At 45.5% G+C, this 19,959-nt stretch overlaps 1 protein-coding gene across 1 annotated transcript in view; it reads left to right on the top strand.

Moving 5' to 3' along the window:
• Positions 1-7,630: 7,630 nt before the first annotated feature.
• The window catches only part of LOC100564270 (cytochrome P450 2C18), a 37,449-nt gene continuing 25,120 nt past the window's right edge, over positions 7,631-19,959 (top strand). Inside the window, exons 1-4 of the mRNA XM_016996007.2 lie at positions 7,631-7,789; positions 16,010-16,159; positions 16,377-16,537; positions 18,097-18,273. Of these exons, the coding sequence (XP_016851496.2) occupies positions 7,669-7,789; positions 16,010-16,159; positions 16,377-16,537; positions 18,097-18,273 (609 nt within the window). The 5' untranslated portion in view covers positions 7,631-7,668. The remainder of the gene's footprint in view (positions 7,790-16,009; positions 16,160-16,376; positions 16,538-18,096; positions 18,274-19,959) is intronic.

Genomic DNA, 19,959 nt, shown 5'->3' with positions numbered 1-19,959 from the left:
TTGAAAACATGCAAATGTGAGTAGATCAATAGGTACCATTCCGGCGGGAAGGTACTCCATGCGATATCTTCTGGTATGTATTTTGTTTTTTCTGCATTTTCTGTAATTCTCATACATATTTAAATGTAGTTCTTCTCTTAGGAAGGCTCCTCTTGATAGTCCTTTTGGATCCTTTAATAAGCCCTTCCCTTGACATGAAGTTCCCCCACGGACCAGAGGCAGGTCATACCCCCTAGAAGTCAAATTTTGACCCAACTGTTTAACCTACACTGATCTAGATCAGCACATGTTCACAGGGAGTCAAGTCTCTTTAAATGTGCCAGGATTGAGGGGGGATCTCATGGAGTTGGGCCCAACCAAGAGCCCCTCTTGTTGGACTCAGAAATCTTTAATGGGTGCCCCGATGGCATGGAGCCAATCGTGGCTCTTTAATTGGCACTAGCCAGCACCAGCACCAGTTTCATGGACCCTGGCCATGGCATGAGATCTTTCTACAGACAACTAAACAGCCAGTTAACCAACATGAAACATAGATCCCCATGACGCTACAAAGTATCTTCCTTCATGGATGTCATGGCACCTTCCTTCTGACTCTTCTCTGCGAAGGCGCAGCAAAGATATTGTCACCTGGACATTAAGAGAAAGTGAGAAGGAGAGCCCAGGGGCAGGCAATTATGGCAGAGAGGCATTGAGGAAGAGGGAAGGAGAAATGAAGACAAACAGGATTTCACCACATAAAGGGAATGTTGGGCAGAGGAAGGGAAGGAGGGAGAAAGCTGCTGCCTTTCCATGGTTGAAGTAAGCCTTACCAGCTCTGGAGGGGGGGGCTCCTTTTTTTGGGCGGGGGGGTGTGCTTTGCCATCTAATTTGCTCATATTGTTCCTCAATCTGAGCATCTTTAATGTGTTGCAGTGATCCTGGCTACTTTTTCTGTAAGTAATAAACCTTCATCCTTAGTTTCCTGTCTCCCTTTGGAAATGGGGACCAGAATGGTTGCATGGTTGCACCAACAGACAAAAACTAGATGATAAGAGAGATATTGATATTTAAAAGTTTGCCTACATTATTAAGAGGGAAATAATGCAAAAATGCAAAAATGCCCATTGGTTAATGTTGACCATCCCTTTGCTTTACAGTGGAGCAAAGTGACTCTAAACCTTCTCCATCCTTGGATTTGTGACCATTCTTGCTTCTTCACGCTGAGATGGAGCTCTTGGGGACGTGCACTGCTCTCCTGGTCATCTGGATCTCCTTCCTTCTCCTTTCTGCCACCTGGAAGAGCAAGATGTACAGAAAAGGGAAAATGCCCCCCGGCCCCACTCCGCTGCCCATCATTGGGAATGTTCTGCAGCTAAAGGGCAAATACTGGGATCAGCAGTTCTCCAAGGTGAGTGGAAGAAGCAGGACCCCAGCACTTTCAGGTGAAGTCTAACTCATTCTAGATCTGTGCATTTCATTTTCCCTGCTCAAGTATTGTGTCATACAATTCTCTCTATTGGAATTCATTGTCGCTTTTGGTGCAGCTCTCTGATACATTAGGGTCATTTTGAGGTCTTTTAGAGTATTAGCTGTGGCTAAGCTATTCCTCTCAATTTGGTGTCATGCAAACCTGATAAGCATATCCTCTAAAGCAGAGGTTTCAAACCTTTTTTTGACCAGAGACCACTTAGATTTTTTTTGTTGTTAATAGGGATCAGTGGTTCTCAACCCAAGATGTTTTTCCATCAACTCCCAGAAATTCTAACAGCTGGTAAATTGGCTGGGATTTCTGGAGGTTGAAGGCCAAAAAACTTGGGAACCCACAGGTTGAGAACCACTGCACGAAACCTTCATCTAAGTCATTCCTAAAGATGTCAGACAGAACTGGCCCCAGGACAGGGTTCCATCCTGGGCCTGATTCTGTTCATCATCTTTATGAATGACTTAGCTGAAAGGTTAGAAGGCATGATTATCAAGTTGGCAGGTGACACCAAATGGGGAGAGAGAACCAAGACTCCAGAAGACAGGAGCAGAATTCAACACCAACACAAGTTCAACAGGGACAAATGCAAGAGACTCCACAAAGGCAGAAAAAATGAAATGGAAAGAGTCCTTGTGGGGAGGAAGGGGAACACGAGCCAGCAATGTCATGCAGCAGCTAAAAAAGCCAATGGGATTTTGGTCTGTATCAATAGGAGTCTAGTGCCTAGAACCAGGGAAGTCCTGCTCCCTCTCTCTTCTCTTCTGCCTTGGTCAGATCTCTTTGCCTGGAATCACACTGTCCAATTCTGGGCACCACAATGGAAGGGAGATGTTGTCTAAGCTGGAATGTGTCCAGAGGAGGGCAACTGAAATGATCAAGGGCCTGGAGAACAAGCCCTATGAGGAGCGGTTTCAAGAGCTGGGCATGTTTAGCCTGCAGAAGAGAAGGCTCAGAGAGAGGAGACATGATGAGGGCCATGGATCAAGAGGTGAGAGAAGGGAAGTCATAGGCTTGTTATCTGCTGCCCTGGAGACTAGTAGTCAATGGAAATATGGCTTCAAACGACAGGAAAGGAGATTCCACCTGAACGTGAGGAAGAACTTCCTGACTGTGAGTGAGAGAGAACTGTTCAGCAGTGGAACTCTCTGTCCCGGAGGGAGTGTGATGGAGACGCCTTCTTTGGAGGCTTTTAAATGGAGGTTAGATGGTCATCTGTCGGTGGTGCTTTGAAAGCAATCTTCCTGGTTCTTGGCAGAATGGGGTTGGACTTGATGGCCCATGAAGTCTCTTTCAGGTCTGGGATTCTATGATTCAATGATAGTTGGAATTCTACATGGAATTATCCTGGCAGATCCCACTCTCGGAAGTCTTACCAAGGGAGATTTTGTGTGTCGAATGAATCCTAAACCTTTCCTTAATGTTAAATTTTAATGTGAGAGAAGCCTCCCACATGATGGGCAGTGTCTCCATAGATGGACAATTCTCTCACACCAGAAGGAACTTGCACAATATAGTCTCAATTTGCTTCTGCTTAAACAAGATTAATTTGAACATTACATTAAAACATCCTGATTTTTTTAATGGGCGAGCAGCATGGTAAAGAAAACGGATGCCATTTTTGGAAACGTCTAATCAAATATACCCAGGAACAAGGCTAGCATTGGAGGCTCCAAAATGTGTGTTGGCCAGAGAATAGTAACATCTCATAGTAACTCTTTATCACTGGTTGTAAACTTATTGCAAATGGTGACAACACACATCTAGTACAAATTCAAAATACTGGAGAAAATATGCATGTTTTTTCCTCCAAAATCCATCTTCTCCCAGGTTGCCATTAAAAAAAAACCCAGTTAAGATTATCAAAGGCTTTCCGGGCATCTATATATTTATTTATTTGTTTACTTATTTACGGCTCTTTTATCCTGCCTTTCTGAACCCCAGAGGGGACCCAAGGCGGTTTCACAACATAGGCAATGCCTTTAAAAACATAGTACAATTAAAACAACCATACCATTAGAACAATTAAAGTATTTAAATCCATACAACAAGTTAAAATTACGAAATCCATAGGCGTAGTCCAAGGCTGTTCCATAGTCAGTTACACATCTTTCGTATTATTGCACTAGATTGTCGAAAGATTGGTCAAAGAGCCATGTCTTCACTTTTTTGCAGAAGGTCAGGAAGGAGGGGGCTGATTTGATCTCTCTGGGGAGGGAGTTCCATAGCCGAGGGCCACCACCGAGAAGGCTCTGTCTCTCGTCTACGCCAATCGTGCTTGCAACCGAGAACAGGGCCTCTCCGGATGATCTTAAACTCCGGAATAGTTCATAGACCAGAACCGCTTAGGGCTTTATAGGTTAAAGCCAGCACTTTGAATTGTGTTCAGTAGCAAATTGGCAGCCAGTGGAGCTGGTGCAATGGGGGGGCGGGGGGTTGTGTGCTCCCTGTACGCAGCTCTGGTGATCAATCTGGCTGCCACTCGTTGGACCAGTTGCAGCTTCTGAACAGTCTTACAAGAAATCACAATAAAACCATCTCAACATAGAGTGTGTTGCAGTAATCTACCCGGGATGTAACCAGAGTGTGTACTACCTTAGCCAAGTCAGGCTTCTAAAGGTACTGGTGCAACTGGCGCACAAGTTTTAACAACATGGAAGACAGTACTGAACCCGGCGGAACCCCACACAACAAAGTCAATGCCAGCTGGTGATTGTAAGTTTTAAATGTAATTTTAATTGTATTAATTGTATTTTCATTGTATTTTAAATTTATATCTACACACTAAAAGTTAATTGGTTTTTTATTCTATTTTCTTTGTTTTCAATTGTTATTGGATTGCGTGGTTGTGAGCTGCCTTGAGTCCCCTCAGAAAGATAGGTTAGGTTATAAAAAAAATATTATTTTATTATGACACAGCAAACAAGATAGATATGCTGGATTTCATATCACAAAATCCCAATTCGAAAACTTCCCAAGTGTCTAGGACTGTGTGATGTATTTTCGGATGATGCGCGCAGATCCCAGTAGGGTGGCCTTTTGCAGTTGGCAGATAGTGATTTTATCAATGTCTATTGTTTCCAAATGCCGGCTGAGATCTTTTGGCACGGCACCCAATCACCACTGGGACCACCTGTATTGGTTTATGGCAGAGCCTTTGCAGTTCAATCTTGAGGTCCTGATAACGGCTGAGTTTTTCCTGTTATTTTTCGTCAATCTGGCTGTCACCTAGTATGGCGACATCAATGATCCAAACCTTTTTCTTTTCCACAACCGTGATGTCTGGTGTGTTGTGTTCCAGAACTTTGTAAGTCTGGATTCGGAAGTACCACAGTATCTTTGCATGCTCATTTTCCAATACTTTTGCAGGTTTGTGATCCCACCAGTTCTTTACTGCTGGCAGGTGGTACTTGAGGCATAAGTTCCAATGAATCATTTGGGCCACACAGTTGTGCCTCTGTTTGTACTCTGTCTGTGTGATTTTCTTACAGCAGCTGAGGATATGATCAATGGTTTCGTCGGTTTCCTTGCACAGTCTGCATTTTGGGTCATCAGCTGATTTTTCGATCTTGGCCTTAATGGCATTTGTTCTGATGGCTTGCTCCTGGGCTGCAAGGATCAGGCCTTCTGTTTCCTTCTTCAGGGTCCCATTCGTGAGCCAGAGCCAGGTCTTCTCCTTATCCGCTTTTCCTTCAATTTTGTCAAGGAACTTTCCATGCAATGTTTTGTTGTGCCAGGTGTCAGCTCTAGTTTGTAGTGCAGTTTTCTTGTACTGGTTTTTTGTCTGCTGTGCTTTGAGGAATTTCTGATTTTTGACTTCAATCAAAAATATTATTATTATTATTATTATTATTATTATTATTATTATTTTATTATGACACAGCAAACAAGATAGACATGCTGGATTTCGTATCACAAAATCACAAGTCGAACACTTCCCAAATATCTAGGACTGTGTGATGTATTTTCGGATGATGAGTGCAGATCCCAGTAGGATGGCCTTTTGCAGTTGGCAGATCGTAATTTTGTCAATGTCTATTGTTTCCAAATGCAGGGTAAGATCTTTTGGCACGGCACCCAATGTGCTGATCACCACCGGGACCACCTGCACTGGTTTCTGCCAGAGTCTTTGAAGTTCAATCTTGAGGCCCTGATAGTGGCTGTTGTGACTGCGCCTTCGGGGATTATGGTTGATGGTGATGGGATTCGAAGAGGAAGAAAAAACCCTCGTGATGAGGGTTCACTGGAGGAGTTGCGCAGGAAGCGACTTAGAGAGCTATATGGGGGATCTTCTGAGGAAGATTCAGATGGGGATTTTGGGAAAATGGATGCTGAGGAACAGGTGGTGGCTGGGGAAGTGGGCACTGAATGGGCACAGCCACCGGAGATGTCTAGGGATTTGGGGCCTATGGATACTACTGAACCTGGGGTTTCTGCAGGAGCTGATCCCACTTGGGATCCTTGGAGAAGGGAGGATGGTTCTTTAAGTGTTCATGGGGCTAAGTGTGGGCAGGATGATTGGGACTCCGACGAATTGCTAGGTACTCCGGATCCACGAGCTCTAGGTGTGTGGATTTCGGACTCTGAGTAGATTTGGGACACCTGTGTTTGGGTGTGAGTGTTTGGTCACCCAGGAGGAAGGAGAATAAAATGGGAATGTTTGGCCACTGCACTTTGCGTGTGGCAAGGTGTTGCTGAGGTGCCATTGGGATCTCTGTGTTTCCGTGAAGACTGGACTTGGACTGTGATTCGGATGTAAGTTATCTGGGACTGCTCTGCAGCAGAGGGATGGAACTGTGTGGGTTTCCCTGGACTGCATTCTGATTACTATTTCTAGCTGCTGATACCATCTGGCTTGGCTCTCGCGGTGTCTTATCGTGGACCTGGTTTGGATGACTGCACCCTCTTCGGTCTTTGGATTGAATTTGACCTGGCTTCTGTCTACGCCCTCTGACTGACGACTACTCCCGGATTCTGACTACTGGTTTGCCTTTCGGAATTTGCTGCTGCCTCCTGACCTGACCTTGGATTCTCCTGACGACGGCTATTCATCATCCCTTTGAAGCTTTTGGCTTTATCTGCACCGCGGAAGCAGTTTACTGCTCTTCTAGTTTGTTTGTTTTCAAGCCAGTTTGCTGTTTTTCTTTTGGGAACTGTCCCTTTAAATCCGCAGAGCTGGCTGTCTGTTTTCAGAAACGGTTTGAAGCCAAAAGAGGCTTTTGCACGTTCAGTTATACTCTGCAGCTTCTGGAAGGTTTCAAGCCTTCGTTTATTTTGCATATTTTCTTGCAGTCAACTCTATTTGTTCTCCAAAGCTGAATTGAAGTGTCTTTTAGTTTTTTATTGAATGCCAGCATGGGAAAATAGCGTGGCTTGTTTTTGAGTTATTTTTTGTCCAAACTACTCTTGAAACACTGATAAGTGAAGTGTTTCAAGGATACTTTCTGTGTTTATGTTATTTTTGGCTTATCTTCGGAATAAACTCTGTTTTGTTTGTTAACTGGCGTCTGACTCTTGACAGCGGCTGAGTTTTTCCTGTTTTTTCGTCAATGCGACTGTCGATGTGTTGTCGAAGGCTTTCATGGCCGGGATCACAGGGTTGTTGTATGTCTTTCGGGCTGTGTGGCCATGTTCCAGAAGCATTCTCTCCTGACGTTTCGCCCACATCTATGGCAGGCATCCTCAGAGGTTGTGAGGTACCTCACAACCTCTGAGGATGCCTGCCATAGATGTGGGCGAAACGTCAGGAGAGAATGCTTCTGGAACATGGCCACACAGCCCGAAAGACATACAACAACCCCAATGCGACTGTCATGTTGTTGTTGTTGTTGTTATTATTATTATTATTATTATTATTATTATTATTAAGTCCCTACAGAGAATCATGATGATGATGATGATGATGATGATGATGATATGTTCTGTGACATCATTTGCACCTCTAGTAGAAACCCAGATTGTTTATTTCTTTATTTATTTACTTCATTTCTATCCTGCTTTTCTCCACCCCAAAGGGGACTCAAAACAGCTTACGAGAAATCTTAATAAAACCCTCTGAACTTGGGGCTTTTCCAGATTTCACATTGCCTCTGTCTTCTTACCACATGATGTGTTCATTTCCAGATTTAGCCATATAACCACCTACCTCTTTCTTTGTTTTTCCTCAGATAGGCAAGAAGTATGGCCCAGTGTTTACAGTTTATTTGGGGATGGAGCCTGCTGTGGTGTTGAACGGCTATGAGGCCATCAAAGAAGTGCTGATTGACCAAGGCAATGACTTTTCTGCCAGGGCAAAAATACCATTGGCAGATAAAGTCATCAAAGGAGGAGGTATGCAGTTCTGATGTATCTATTGCAGGTCAGACCAGGGTCAAAATCCCCTCTTAGTCATGGAAACCCACTAAGTGATCTTGGGCAAGTCACACTGTCTGAGCCACAGAAACAAAGACAATGGCAGATCTTTTATGAATACAGTAGAGTCTCACTTATTCAAGACTCGCTTATCCAAGGTTCTGGATTATCCAATGCATTTTTGTAGTCAAGGTTTTCAATATATTCTGATATTTTGGTGCTAAATTCGGAAATACAGTAATTACAACATAACATTACTGCATATTGAACTACTTTTTCTGTCAAATTGGTTGTATAACATGATGTTTTGGTGCTTAATTTGTAAAATCATAACCTAATGTGACGTTTAATAGGCTTTTCCTTAATCCCTCCTTATTATCCAAGATATTCACTTATCCAAGGTTCTGCCGGCCCATTTAGCTTGGATAAGTGAGACTCTACTGTAAGTCCAATGGTTTGAATGTTGCCTTAAACCTCTCAGATAGGCTGCAGATGTATCGCACCTAAGCTGAAATATGCTCTTTTGAATATAATGTATTACACACAGCCTGTATGAAATGGATGTAATAGGCTCCTCACCAAAAGTCTGTGTTTCTCCTGAAGGAGAACATACTTTTGTATTTCTGTTGTTGTTAAGAAATCGCTTAAGACTAACAGAAGGCCTTGTTGCTCCATCCAGCGATGACAAGACTTAAGAGTGGTTCAGTGGAGTATTAGGCTTGTGCAATTTTTTCATATTTTCATTAAATTCTGATCTAATTCAGATATAAAGCACTTTTGAAGGGAGTTCCAAACCACCTGCTTACTACCTTCCCAATAATAACAATTTGATTCAAAAACAGCCTTCATTTCTTATGTCTCGGGTGTCTTTGGATGTAGCTGTGACCAAGAACAAGCCATGAGAGTCAAGACAAAGATCCACCCAGAGGAAAGGTGTTCTTACCATACATCAAGGGAACTACTGACTGCATAGGCAAAGTGATGAAGAAGCACAACCTACAAACTATCTACAGACCCACAAAGAAAATCCAACAAATGCTACGGTCAGCGAAGGACAAGAGGGATCTTCTCTCTTCTGCAGGAGTCTACCGGATACCATGCAGCTGTGGACAAGTATACATAGGGACCACCAAACGCAGCATTGCCCAAACAAGAGTCAAAGAACATGAAAGGCACTGCAGACTAATTCAACTAGAGAAATCAGCCATAGCAGAGTATTTGATAAACCAGCCTGGACACCGGATACTATTTGAGAACACAAAAATGCTGGACCATTCCAACAACTATCATGTCAGACTACACAGAGAAGCCATTGAAATCCACAAGCATGTGGACAACTTCAACAGAAAGGAAGAAACCATGAAAATGAACAAAATCTGGCTACCAGTATTACAAAACTCCAAAATCAAAACAGTAGATGGGAACCAACACAATGAGGGCTTGACTGAACAAAGGATGCCCCCAGGCAAGGGACAAAACATTTCCAATGCTAATTAGGGTGATTAACTGAAATGTTAATGCTGGCTCCCAGTGACAAAGAACTCTTGCCACACCTTGGACTCTACACAGATATATATTCTTTCCATTCCTTACTTAGTTTATCCTTACCTCACAACCTCTGAGGATGCCTGCCATAGATGTGGGCGAAACGTCAGGAGAGAATACTTCTGGAACATGGCCACACAGCCCGAAAGACATACAACAACCCTGTGATTCCGGCCATGAAAGCCTTCAACTTTGTTGGTTTTGTTAGTTTTGGCCCATCTCTCTAGTCTGTCAAGATCGTTTTGAATTCTGCTCCTGTCTTCTGGAGTGTTGGCCATCCCTCCCAGTTTGGTGTCATCTGCAAACTTGATGATCGTGCCATCTAACCCTTCATCTAAGTCGTTAATAAAGATGTTGAACAGAACCAGGCCCAAGACGGAGCCCTGCGGCACTCCACTTGTCACTTCTTTCCAAGATGAAGACGACGCATTGGTGAGCACCCTTTGGGTTCGTTCACTTAGCCAATTACAGATTCACCTAACCGTAGTTTTGTCTAGCCCACATTTTACTAGTTTGTTTGCCAGAAGGTTGTGGGGGACTTTGTCAAAGGCCTTACTGAAATCCAGGTACGCTACATCCACAACATTCCCTGTATCGACCCAACTCCTAACTCTATTGAAAAAAGAGAGCAGATTAGTCTGGCATGACTTGTTTTTGGTAAATCCGTGTTGACTATTAGCAATGACTGCATTTGTATCTAATTGTTTGCAGACCACTTCCTTAATGATCTTTTCCAGAATCTTGCCTGGTATCGACGTGAGGCTGACCGGACGGTAATTGTTTGGGTCGTTCTTTTTTCCCTTCTTGAAGATAGGGACCACATTCGCCCTCCTCCAATTTCCTGGGACTTCTCCCGTTCTCCAAGTACTCTCGAAGATAATTGTCAGTGGTTCTGAAATAACTTCTGTTAGTTCTTTCAATACTCTTGGATGTAGCTGATCTGGCCCTGGCGACTTGAATTCGTTTAGAGCGGCCAGGTGTTCCTGGACAACTTTTTTCCCTATTTGGGGTTGGATTTCCCCAAATCCTTCATCCATTTCATGTTGCTGAGGTTGAAGATGGCTTTCTTTTTGTGAGAAGACCGAGGCAAAGAAGGCATTAAGTAGTTCTGCCTTTTCCCTGTCCCTTGTCACCATCACCCCATCTTCTCCTTGCAGTGGCCCTATTGCCTCCTTGTTCTTCCTTTTTCTACCAACGTACCAACGAGTCTTGTCTGGCTCTGGCCTTGTGTGTGCCAGGGCAGTAAAGCCCATCGTTCTCTCTCCACACACCCTCAAAAGTCACTCAGTAGTACCTCCAGTGCCGGGCGAGGAACTCCACTGCCAGGAGCGCCTCACAAGCTACAATTCTCTGGCCCCTTCTAAGAACTTCCTCTCGCCTGATATCATTCTCCATTGCTGCTGCTAGCATTGTCAGGCTGAATGCGGGTCGGGGAGGCCAACTTCTGGCCGTGGCCAAGCTACTCCCTGTACTCTGTGGGGTGGTAAGAAAGGGAGGGGAAATTTCAGCCATCAGGAACATAAAACAGTGGGAGGTGGTGGACATGGTGATTCAGCCTCCTGTTCAACTGTGGGAAGTACGCTCCCCTCAACCCAGGGCCAGTTGTCATCTGTTAGAGCCGACACCACTGATGCACTGGAACTTGGCGGTGTTGCTGTCATGGAACTGCAGGTTGGGGACAAGGAAGAAATTGTTTGCATTCCCCCTCCCCACTCTTCTTTCCTCTGAAATTGTGGAGGAGGAGAAAGTCCCTTCAAATCAATGTCTTCCTCAGGTGTCCATTCTGTCGCCCTCAACACCCACCTCCCTCTGCACCGTTAGCAGCACACTTAGGTCCCTGGGAACTGTAGCAATGGGAAGGCCAAGGTCTTTTCTTTGGGACCACTTCAGTGTCCATGCCCAGCGTGCCACTTTGGCTGTTTGCAGGCACTGTGGTGCCCACATCAGCATCTGGCCACCTCAGCGTTGAGCTCCCACATGAAGAGGCATCACCCAACAATTTCAGTGGGGGAGGGAGCCACCAGCCCTTGTAGCAGCAGCCTGAGTTCTCCTTGTGTCAAGGGCAGGAAACAGACACAGGCCACCTTGGAGGTTTGGGGCCATCCCATTGGCAGGAAGAGAACTGGGGAAACGCCGCCCAACCCCCAGCAGATCACCCAACATGTGGGTGAGATGATGGCTCTCGATCACCAGCCCTTCCGTATGGTGGAGCAAGAAGGCTTTGTTCGCCTGATGCAACTCCTGTGCCCCCGGTACAAAATCCCCTCTCGCTACACCTTATCCCGGACCATGATACCGGGCTTGTACGAGGGCTGCAAGTAACGCATAGGCCAGATGTTGCAGAGCGCCATGGGAGGACACAACCATTTCACCTCAGATATTTGGTCGAGCTTAGAAGGAGGCCATTCCTACCTCTCTCTTACTGCGCATTGGTGGAAGAAAGAAGGAAGCCTGGAGACAGCACATTGCTGGGCCCTACTCACGATGGAGGTCAATCAGGGCCACAAGGCGGAAACCATGATGGGGAAGTGGATGCGGTGCAGGCCAGAAGCCATGAAGAAGGGGTTCATGGTGACCAACGCTGGTAAAAATATGATCAGAGTGGTGGAAAACGCAGGCTTTACCAACGTCACCTGCATGGCCCACTTGCTCCACAACACGCTCAAAGATGGTTTCAAGAGCACAGAGGAACAGGACACATCAGCCTTCTGATTGAGCGCTGTCGCAAGATTGTAGGCTACTTCCACCGGAACACCAAGGTTGCCCGGGCTCTGCGCAAGAAGCAGAACTTGGAAGGGCTCCTGTAGCACAAGCTGCTGCAGGATGTCTCCACCAGGTGGAATTCCACCTACAAGATGCTGGTATGCATGGTGGAGCAGCAGAAGGCGGTCCATGGCATCTCCCTTTCCTTGGTTGCACCTGTAAGCAAGCTGGTGCAAAGCAAACATGAGTGGGTCACAATCTCCCAGCTTGTCGACGTGCTGAGGCCCTTCAAAGATGCCACCGATATCCTTTCCACATTGAGAGCCCTTCTTAGCCAGGCGGTCCCTCGGGTCTTGGGGTTGAAGAGGCACCTGGAAATGCTTGGAGGCGGGCAAACGCTGAACTTCCAGGCTGGGCTGCTGACACCCCAGGTCCAGGAGGTGATGAGGAAGTTGGCCTTTGCTCTCTGGAAATACCTGGAGCCGCTGCTAAGCAGCAAGGTACATATGCTGGCAACCTTGTGCAATCCATGGCTAAAGTACACAGTCTGCCTCAAAGACTTGTAACCCTGGTGAGGGAGGTACTCACCACCAGGGTGGGGGAAACAGGCCCTGTCGCCACAATGCCACAGATGCCTGTCACCCTCAGCACAAGCAGCTGTGGTGAGACTGACAGCCCAGAGGAGCCGGCCAAAGGGTTGCGGAGGGTTCCGGGGCACCAGCAGCGACAAGGAAGTGCTTTCTTTGAGGAGACGGTTGCCATACTAGCACAGTCAGAAGATACTTTTTTGTTGGCCACAGTAGAGAAGATTGACTCGGCTGAGTGTTCAGTCAACCGGTACTTCGAGGAGCCTCCGGAGCTTGTCTCCTGCGATCCGTTGGCTTACTGGGCTTCCCAGGATCACGTGTGGACGGATCTATCACACATCGTCCGCCAGTTTCTCAGCTGTCCTCCCACCAGCGTGCAGTGCGAAAGAGTCTTCAGATTTGAGGGAGATGTTGTCACACCCCACTGTAGCTTGCGGGATCCCCTTTCAGTCAAGAAACTGGTCTTCTTGAAGGTCAACCTGCCAGTGTTGAATTTCCCAGAGATGGATATCGACAGCAATGTCTCCTAGATCGAGAGAAAATGTTTCCTCTCTGAAGCTCTATTGTTCTGTGGTGTTTGTTTCCAATTATGATGGGACCATCCTCCAACGTTTTCCAGGCCGGCAGCTCACCCTGCTGTCCTCCAATGTTTTCTAGGCCGGCAGCTCACCCTGCTGTCCTCCAATGTTTTCTAGGCCGGCAGCTCACCCTGCTGTCCTCCAATGTTTTCTAGGCCGGCAGCTCACCCTGCTGTCCTCCAATGTTTTCAAGCCCAGCAGCTCACCCTGCTGTCCTCCAATGTTTTGTGGGCAGCTCATCCCATGGGGTGAGATGCTGCTGTGGGTTTCCGTTTGGGTTCAGTTTCGTTTTGTGGGGTGCTTTTGGGTCAGGAAGTAATTTTGCCACAAAAACTGGGAAAACGTTATGACTCGAGTAAAAGCCGAGGGTTGGAAACACAGCAGCTTCTGGTAATTTTCCAAATAAAATAGATTACAATAAAATTACATTTTATTGGGGGATCAATAGGTTATATGTTTTTTAAAAAAATTAATAAATACAGTATTTCAAAGAAAATCATTACACTAGTTGTGATGACTAGTTGCAATTCTCTAGCCTCTTATTCAGCCTGCATTTCAATGCCATCAACTTCTGACTCCACTGGCTCTTGTATCTGAAACCCAGAATCCCCTTCTTCATCCTGACTCTGGCTAGCCTGTGGCTTAGTCACAACAAAATGGTTTCTTATATAAGCTAAGAAAATTTGCCAAAAATCAGTGGATGTGGGAAATATTCTGAATTTTTGTGAGATAGCAGGGTTAAATGGGTTCTACCACTATACCGTATTTGAAGAGGATAGCTCAAAAATTGAGGGAGGGACAGTCCTGTAAAGCCCCCCCCCCCCGGCTGTTTTTGGCATGCGCGTCCACCATTAACAAATTAATGATGAATATTCCAAATATTCTTTAATTTCAAAAATTTTGAGGACAAAATTCGGAAGTAGTTTCAGAAACGAAGAACCAGCACCCGAGTTTTGAATCATTTTTTTCATGGATCGCACATGCCTAGGGGATATGTGTGATGACAGTTCATGTATTAGAGGTAAAGGATATTTATTGGTGGTGCATGTGGCATTTAAGCCCCTATAGTCTGTGCACAAGTGTCCCACCAGTTTTGGACTGAAAGAGTACTGGGGCAGCCATGGATGAGTCTGCGGGCTCACAATAAACCCACATGACAATTTTTTATCTATGAACTCTCTCAGCATCCCTTTCTCCCTTTCGGACATTCCATACACCTTAGGTGATGCTTCACGTTAGGATCTATGAGAATGGCAACATCAGTTTTTCTATGTGGAGCAAGTTGATTCGACTCTGTTTCCCTTAAATACATCTGATAAATCCCTATAAATGTCTGGAATTTCCCCAGGGAGAGTCTCCCCTGCCCCAATGTAGACCAGAGTGGGCTTCATGATCCCACTAGCTCTCCTTTCCCCTCTCTGGGGCCCCAAGCTGTGGAACCTACTTTCCATCCAGAATCCCCAAAATCATTGTGTAATTAGCTATAGTCTGTTCCGTGTTACACCCAGCTGCTCTTTCAGGTACTGCTGGAGTTATCAGACAACGGGTACAATCACAATCCAATAGTCTCCTTATGCCCACATTTTCTCTATTATTGGGATTTACCAGCCTAACCTGAATCTGCACCATTTTAAAGCTTAAAATCACCAGGTTGTTAGTGCCCCTGGTAGGGACAACCTGCTCTTGGGCAACCTCTACAGCAGCCCATTCCCATTTCCCGGTGGCTTACTGTCACAGCCTGAGCTGTAAGGCTCCCCCTCAGCATGTAGTGGCTCCTGTCTCCAGGCTGTCTTTGCCCCCATGTTCGCTCTTTCCCGTCCAGCCTTCCCTAGTGGGGATCGTCAGGATTAGCCCTTCTCTCCTTTACTTGCTACTGTGCTATTGTGGCCTTCCAACACTCTGATGACAGGTGGTCCTGTTTCCCACACGTATAGCAGGGCCCCCGTCTTCCTCTCCTTTCCCGGTTGTTTGACCAAGGCCCAGCAGGATTCCCTGGTTTTGCCTGGTATTGCAGTGCTTCTGCCAGCAGGAAAGTCTCAGGAGTGTCATTTCACCTGGACCTGGTTGCACTCTACTCTGCCAGCCAGCACCACCCATTCCTCCAATGTTCCAGGGTCATTTCTATGCAGTGCAAGATTGCAAGATTATTTCGATGCAAGATTGTCCTCATGATCAAACAACTATTATAAGCAAGCATAGTAAGAGTAGTAAACATTTCCCGGGGCGAAGAGGGAGGGAGGGTGGGAGGGAGAAAGAAAGAAAGAAAGAGGGGGATGTTTACATGCTTAAACATACTTAGGTATAAATATTCAATAGCATTTCTGTACCCTCGTACTACGTAAACATAAGTTCATGGTTGAGAATGGGGAGGTGGCAGAATTGGGGAAAAATACTGGTATTTTGATTGTGGAATATCAAGGTTTTATGTGTCTATATGTGTGTATGTGTGTGTGTGTATGTGTGTGTGCGTGTGTGCGTATATATATATATATATATATATATATATATATATATATATATCCCACAATAAAAAAATGCCAAAAAAAAGGATCCCACATCACCTCTAAGATCCCCTCCCTACCTCTCACCTGAGATAGTATGAAGAATAGCCTCCATTGACTCCATCTGGTCTTCCAGAGCGCAAATTTGGGGAGGAGTTGCATCATGGCCCCAGGCAGAGGTTTTGCCTTTCTTCCTCTGAACGGTGACTCCTTTCTCCCCAGTGCTGCTCCAAGTTCATCTTCCAGCAGCAAAGAGGTCATGACATCTTCCTTCATCTATTCCAGGGATAGTCTTCAGCAATGGGAAGACATGGAAGCAGCTCAGGCAATTTGCCCTGACCACGCTCCGCAACTTTGGGATGGGGAAGAGGAGCATTGAGGAGAGGATCCAAACGGAAGCTCAATTTCTCCTGGAAAAATTCCATGACACAAAGGGTAAGTGGACTCTATTTCCCAACAGATATTCTAAGCCCAGATGCTCAGATGTTCTACATCTTTAAAATGTTGGAGGGAACCTGGGCAAGCATGGCTTTCCTGGTTAGTCCTGGTTGGGCAGAAATAGGAACAGAACAAGAGTTTCCAGACTGGGTCATACTGGACTGATTACCTAAGAAATGGACTGAGGCAAGACTGTGTTTTTTTGTCCTTCCAGGCCAACCCTTTGACCCACACTACCTCATGATCAATGCTGTCTCCAGTGTCATCGGTTCCGTCATCTTTGGAAAGCACTATGGATACAATGACAAGATGTTTCAAACCTTCACCACACTGATTGTTGAATCCATTGATGGTTTGACCTCTGTCTGGGGACAGGTAGGACCTTGCAGGGTGATATCTCTCCTGAAGGCTCCATTTGCACTGATCATTTACTACAACTGCAGGTTATCTTCAAAATATGGTGGCTGCACTATGCACACAGCAACAGTGCACTGCAGCATGCTTTAAGACTGTTAATTGAAAAGAAGCAAGGCAGGGGAAAGTCCAACAGGAAAGTGTCATCAAAGTACTCCAGTATAGTACACTACACATCACACAGAGAAATTGTCTCCATAGAATGTGAATTGCCGTGCGGACAACAGAGTCCTCTGTTGATTTGCACATTCATATTCCGAAGGGGAAGTTGACAAATGCATTCTCCAAGGCTGGCAAGCCATGGGTAGTTCTGGACCTCTCTAGCACTGAAAGTGTTGGTCTGGTGTGGGATTCCCCAGAGAGCATAGCCTTTCTGCTGGTCATAGAATCATAGAATAGCAGAGTTGGAAGCGACCTCATGGGCCATCCAGTCCAACCCCCTGCCAAGAAGCAGGAAATCGCATTCAAAGCACCCCGGATAGATGGCCATCCAGCCTCTGCTTAAAAGCCTCCAAAGAAGGAGCCTCCACCACAGCCCGGGTGAGAGAGTTCCACTGCCAAACAGCCCTTCTCACAGTGAGGAAGTTCTTCCTGATGTTCAGGTGGAATCTCCTTTCCTGTAGCTTGAAGCCATTGTTCTGCATATCCTGGAACTGGTTTGGAGATTGGCCATCTGGACCTCAAACTGGTTCCAGAGTTTACAGTCTAACGATTCAAAGAGCAAAATTATTTTTTAATATGCCAGTTTCAAATTGAGATAAGTGGTCAGAATATATGGGGCTCTCAGTTTGCATCTTTTGTGCCACTATGTTTGTGGTTTATCTTTGAATACATTTTTAAGGATTTTAACAGTTAATGGTTAATACAATTGATTTTTAATTCTATTTGAATGTTTGTATGTTTTTGGATTTTAAATTGAATTGAAATGCCTTTAATATAAACCACATTGAGTCTCCATTGTGGAGAGAAAAAGCGGGGCATAAATAAATATCATCATCATCATCATCATCATCATCATCATCATCATCATCATCATCAGATTGCAATGGTATAAGAGAGAGGGTGGGGGGCAGATTCAGGACCCTGGGCACTTACCACCCAAATGTAGTCAGTGCATAAATAGGAGAGGGAGATGCCATGAATCCAATCTGAGACTCTTAAAATTGGAAGAAATCCCGAGGGCCATCCAGTCCAGCTCTCCACCATGCAGAAATACCCAGTCAAAGCACTTCGACTATGAACATCCAGCCTGTGTTTAGAAACCTCCAAAGAGGAGACTCCACCACACTCAGAGACAGTATGTTGCATTCTTGAACAGCTCTGACCCTCAGAAAGTTCTTCCAAATATTTTGGTGGAATCTATTCTCCTGTAGTTTGAATCCCTCACTCCACTGTGTCCCAGTCTCTAGAGCAGCAGAAAACAAGCCCGTCCCCTCCTCAATGTGACCCCCTCTAAATATTTAGCCCTGGCTCTCTTGTCCCCTCTTAACATGTATCAAATGCCCCTCCTTTTCTTGTAGCTTTTCAATACCTTCCCTGCCTTCATGGAATGGGTTCCAGGGCCCCATCACCACGTGATAGTAAAATATGTCAAATGCAGAGAATTCATTTTAGAGGAAGCCAAGGAGCACAGGGCTACTCTGGACCCCAACTCACCTCGGGATTTCATCGACTGCTTCTTAATCAAAATGGATCAGGTAAGGGAGGGTCCTGGGCCCATAAACAGAAGCCATCTTCAGGCACCAAATACGAGTGACATGTGCTGAGAACTATGCTGAATCTGGGCTCTGTTAGTCTATGTCAGCCCAATTTACCACCATAGGCTACATAATCCAACCCATACAACTGTGTTGGACTTCAGTTGGCTTTTGTAAATTACTATGAACATTTATTTAGATTTATGTCACTATGTTACTCTTGTTTGGTTCTGTCTAACTATATAGGTTTAATTTATCAATGTTATGTTCAATTCACTGATATTAGGTGTAATTTGATGGTAGGTTTTTAATGCTGTTTTTATCTGTGGGGTCTGTTTGGGATTTTATGCCAATATCTATCTGCTTTATGAAGACATTGAATGAATGCCGTTGTTTGTTGAAATCCGCCCTGAGTCCCTTCAGGGAGAAAGTTGGTTGTTGTTGTTGTTGTTGTTGTTAGCTTAAGTGTTCTCTGTGTTGACTCTAGACATGTTGGAGCTGCTCCTCAATCTTCTTCCTTCCCTCTGAAGCAAGGGAAGTGGCAGTTGGGATGGAGGAGGCCCTTTCCTCTATATCTGGGATAGTAATGAGGGGCAGTGCCTGACTCTTCCTCTCTTCCTCTGAGCCAAGGTAAATGACAATTGGGTTGGAGAGCGACCTTTGCTCTACTTTTCATAGAATCATAGAATTGTAGAGTTGGAAGAGACCCCATGGGCCATCCAGTCCAACCCCCCTGCAAGAAGCAGGAAAATCTCATTCAAAGCACCCCCGACAGATGGCCATCCAGCCTCTGCTTAAAAGCCTCCAAAGAAGGAGCCTCCACCATAGTCTGGGGGAGAGAGAGAATTCCACTGCCGAACAGCCCTTCTCACAGTGAGGAAGTTCTTCCTGATGTTCAGGTGGAATCTCCTTTCCTGTAGTTTGAAGCCATTGTTCCATTGCGTCCTAGTCTGCAGGGCAGCAGAAAACAAGCTTGCTCCCTCCTCCCTATGACTTCCCTTCATGTATTTGTACATGGCTATCATGTCTCCTCTCAGCCTTCTCTTCTGCAGGCTAAACATGCCCAGCTCTTTAAGCCGCTCCTCATAGGGCTTGTTCTCCAGACCCTTAATCATTTTAGTTGCCCTCCTCTGGACGCTTTCCAGCTTGTCAACATCTCCTTTCAACTGTGGTGCCCAGAATTGGACACAGTATTCCAGGTGTGGCCTCACCAAGGCAGAATAGATGGGTAGCATGACTTCCCTGGATCTAGATGCTATACCCTTCTGCCTTCTTTGCCTCAGTCTTCTCACAAAAAGAAAGCCATCTTCAACCTCAGCAACATGGAATAGACGAAGGATTGGGGGAAATCCAACCCCAAATAGGGAAACAAGTTGTCCAGGAACACCTGGCCGCTCTAAACGAATTCAAGTCCCCAGGGCCAGATCAGCTACACCCAAGAGTACTGAAGGAACTAGCGGAAGTTATTTCAGAACCACTGGCAATTATCTTCGAGAGTTCTTGGAGAACGGGAGAAGTCCCAGCAGATTGGAGGAGGGCGAATGTGGTCCCTATCTTCAAGAAGGGAAAAAAGAACGACCCAAACAATTACCGTCCGGTCAGCCTCACGTCGATACCAGGCAAAATTCTGGAAAAGATCATTAAGGAAGTGGTCTGCAAACACTTAGAAACAAATGCGGTCATTGC

The sequence above is a fragment of the Anolis carolinensis genome, chromosome 1 (assembly GCF_035594765.1).
Source record: "Anolis carolinensis isolate JA03-04 chromosome 1, rAnoCar3.1.pri, whole genome shotgun sequence".
NCBI classification, from domain to species: Eukaryota; Metazoa; Chordata; class Lepidosauria; order Squamata; family Dactyloidae; genus Anolis; species Anolis carolinensis.
This window is presented reverse-complemented; position numbering and strand designations above follow the sequence as displayed.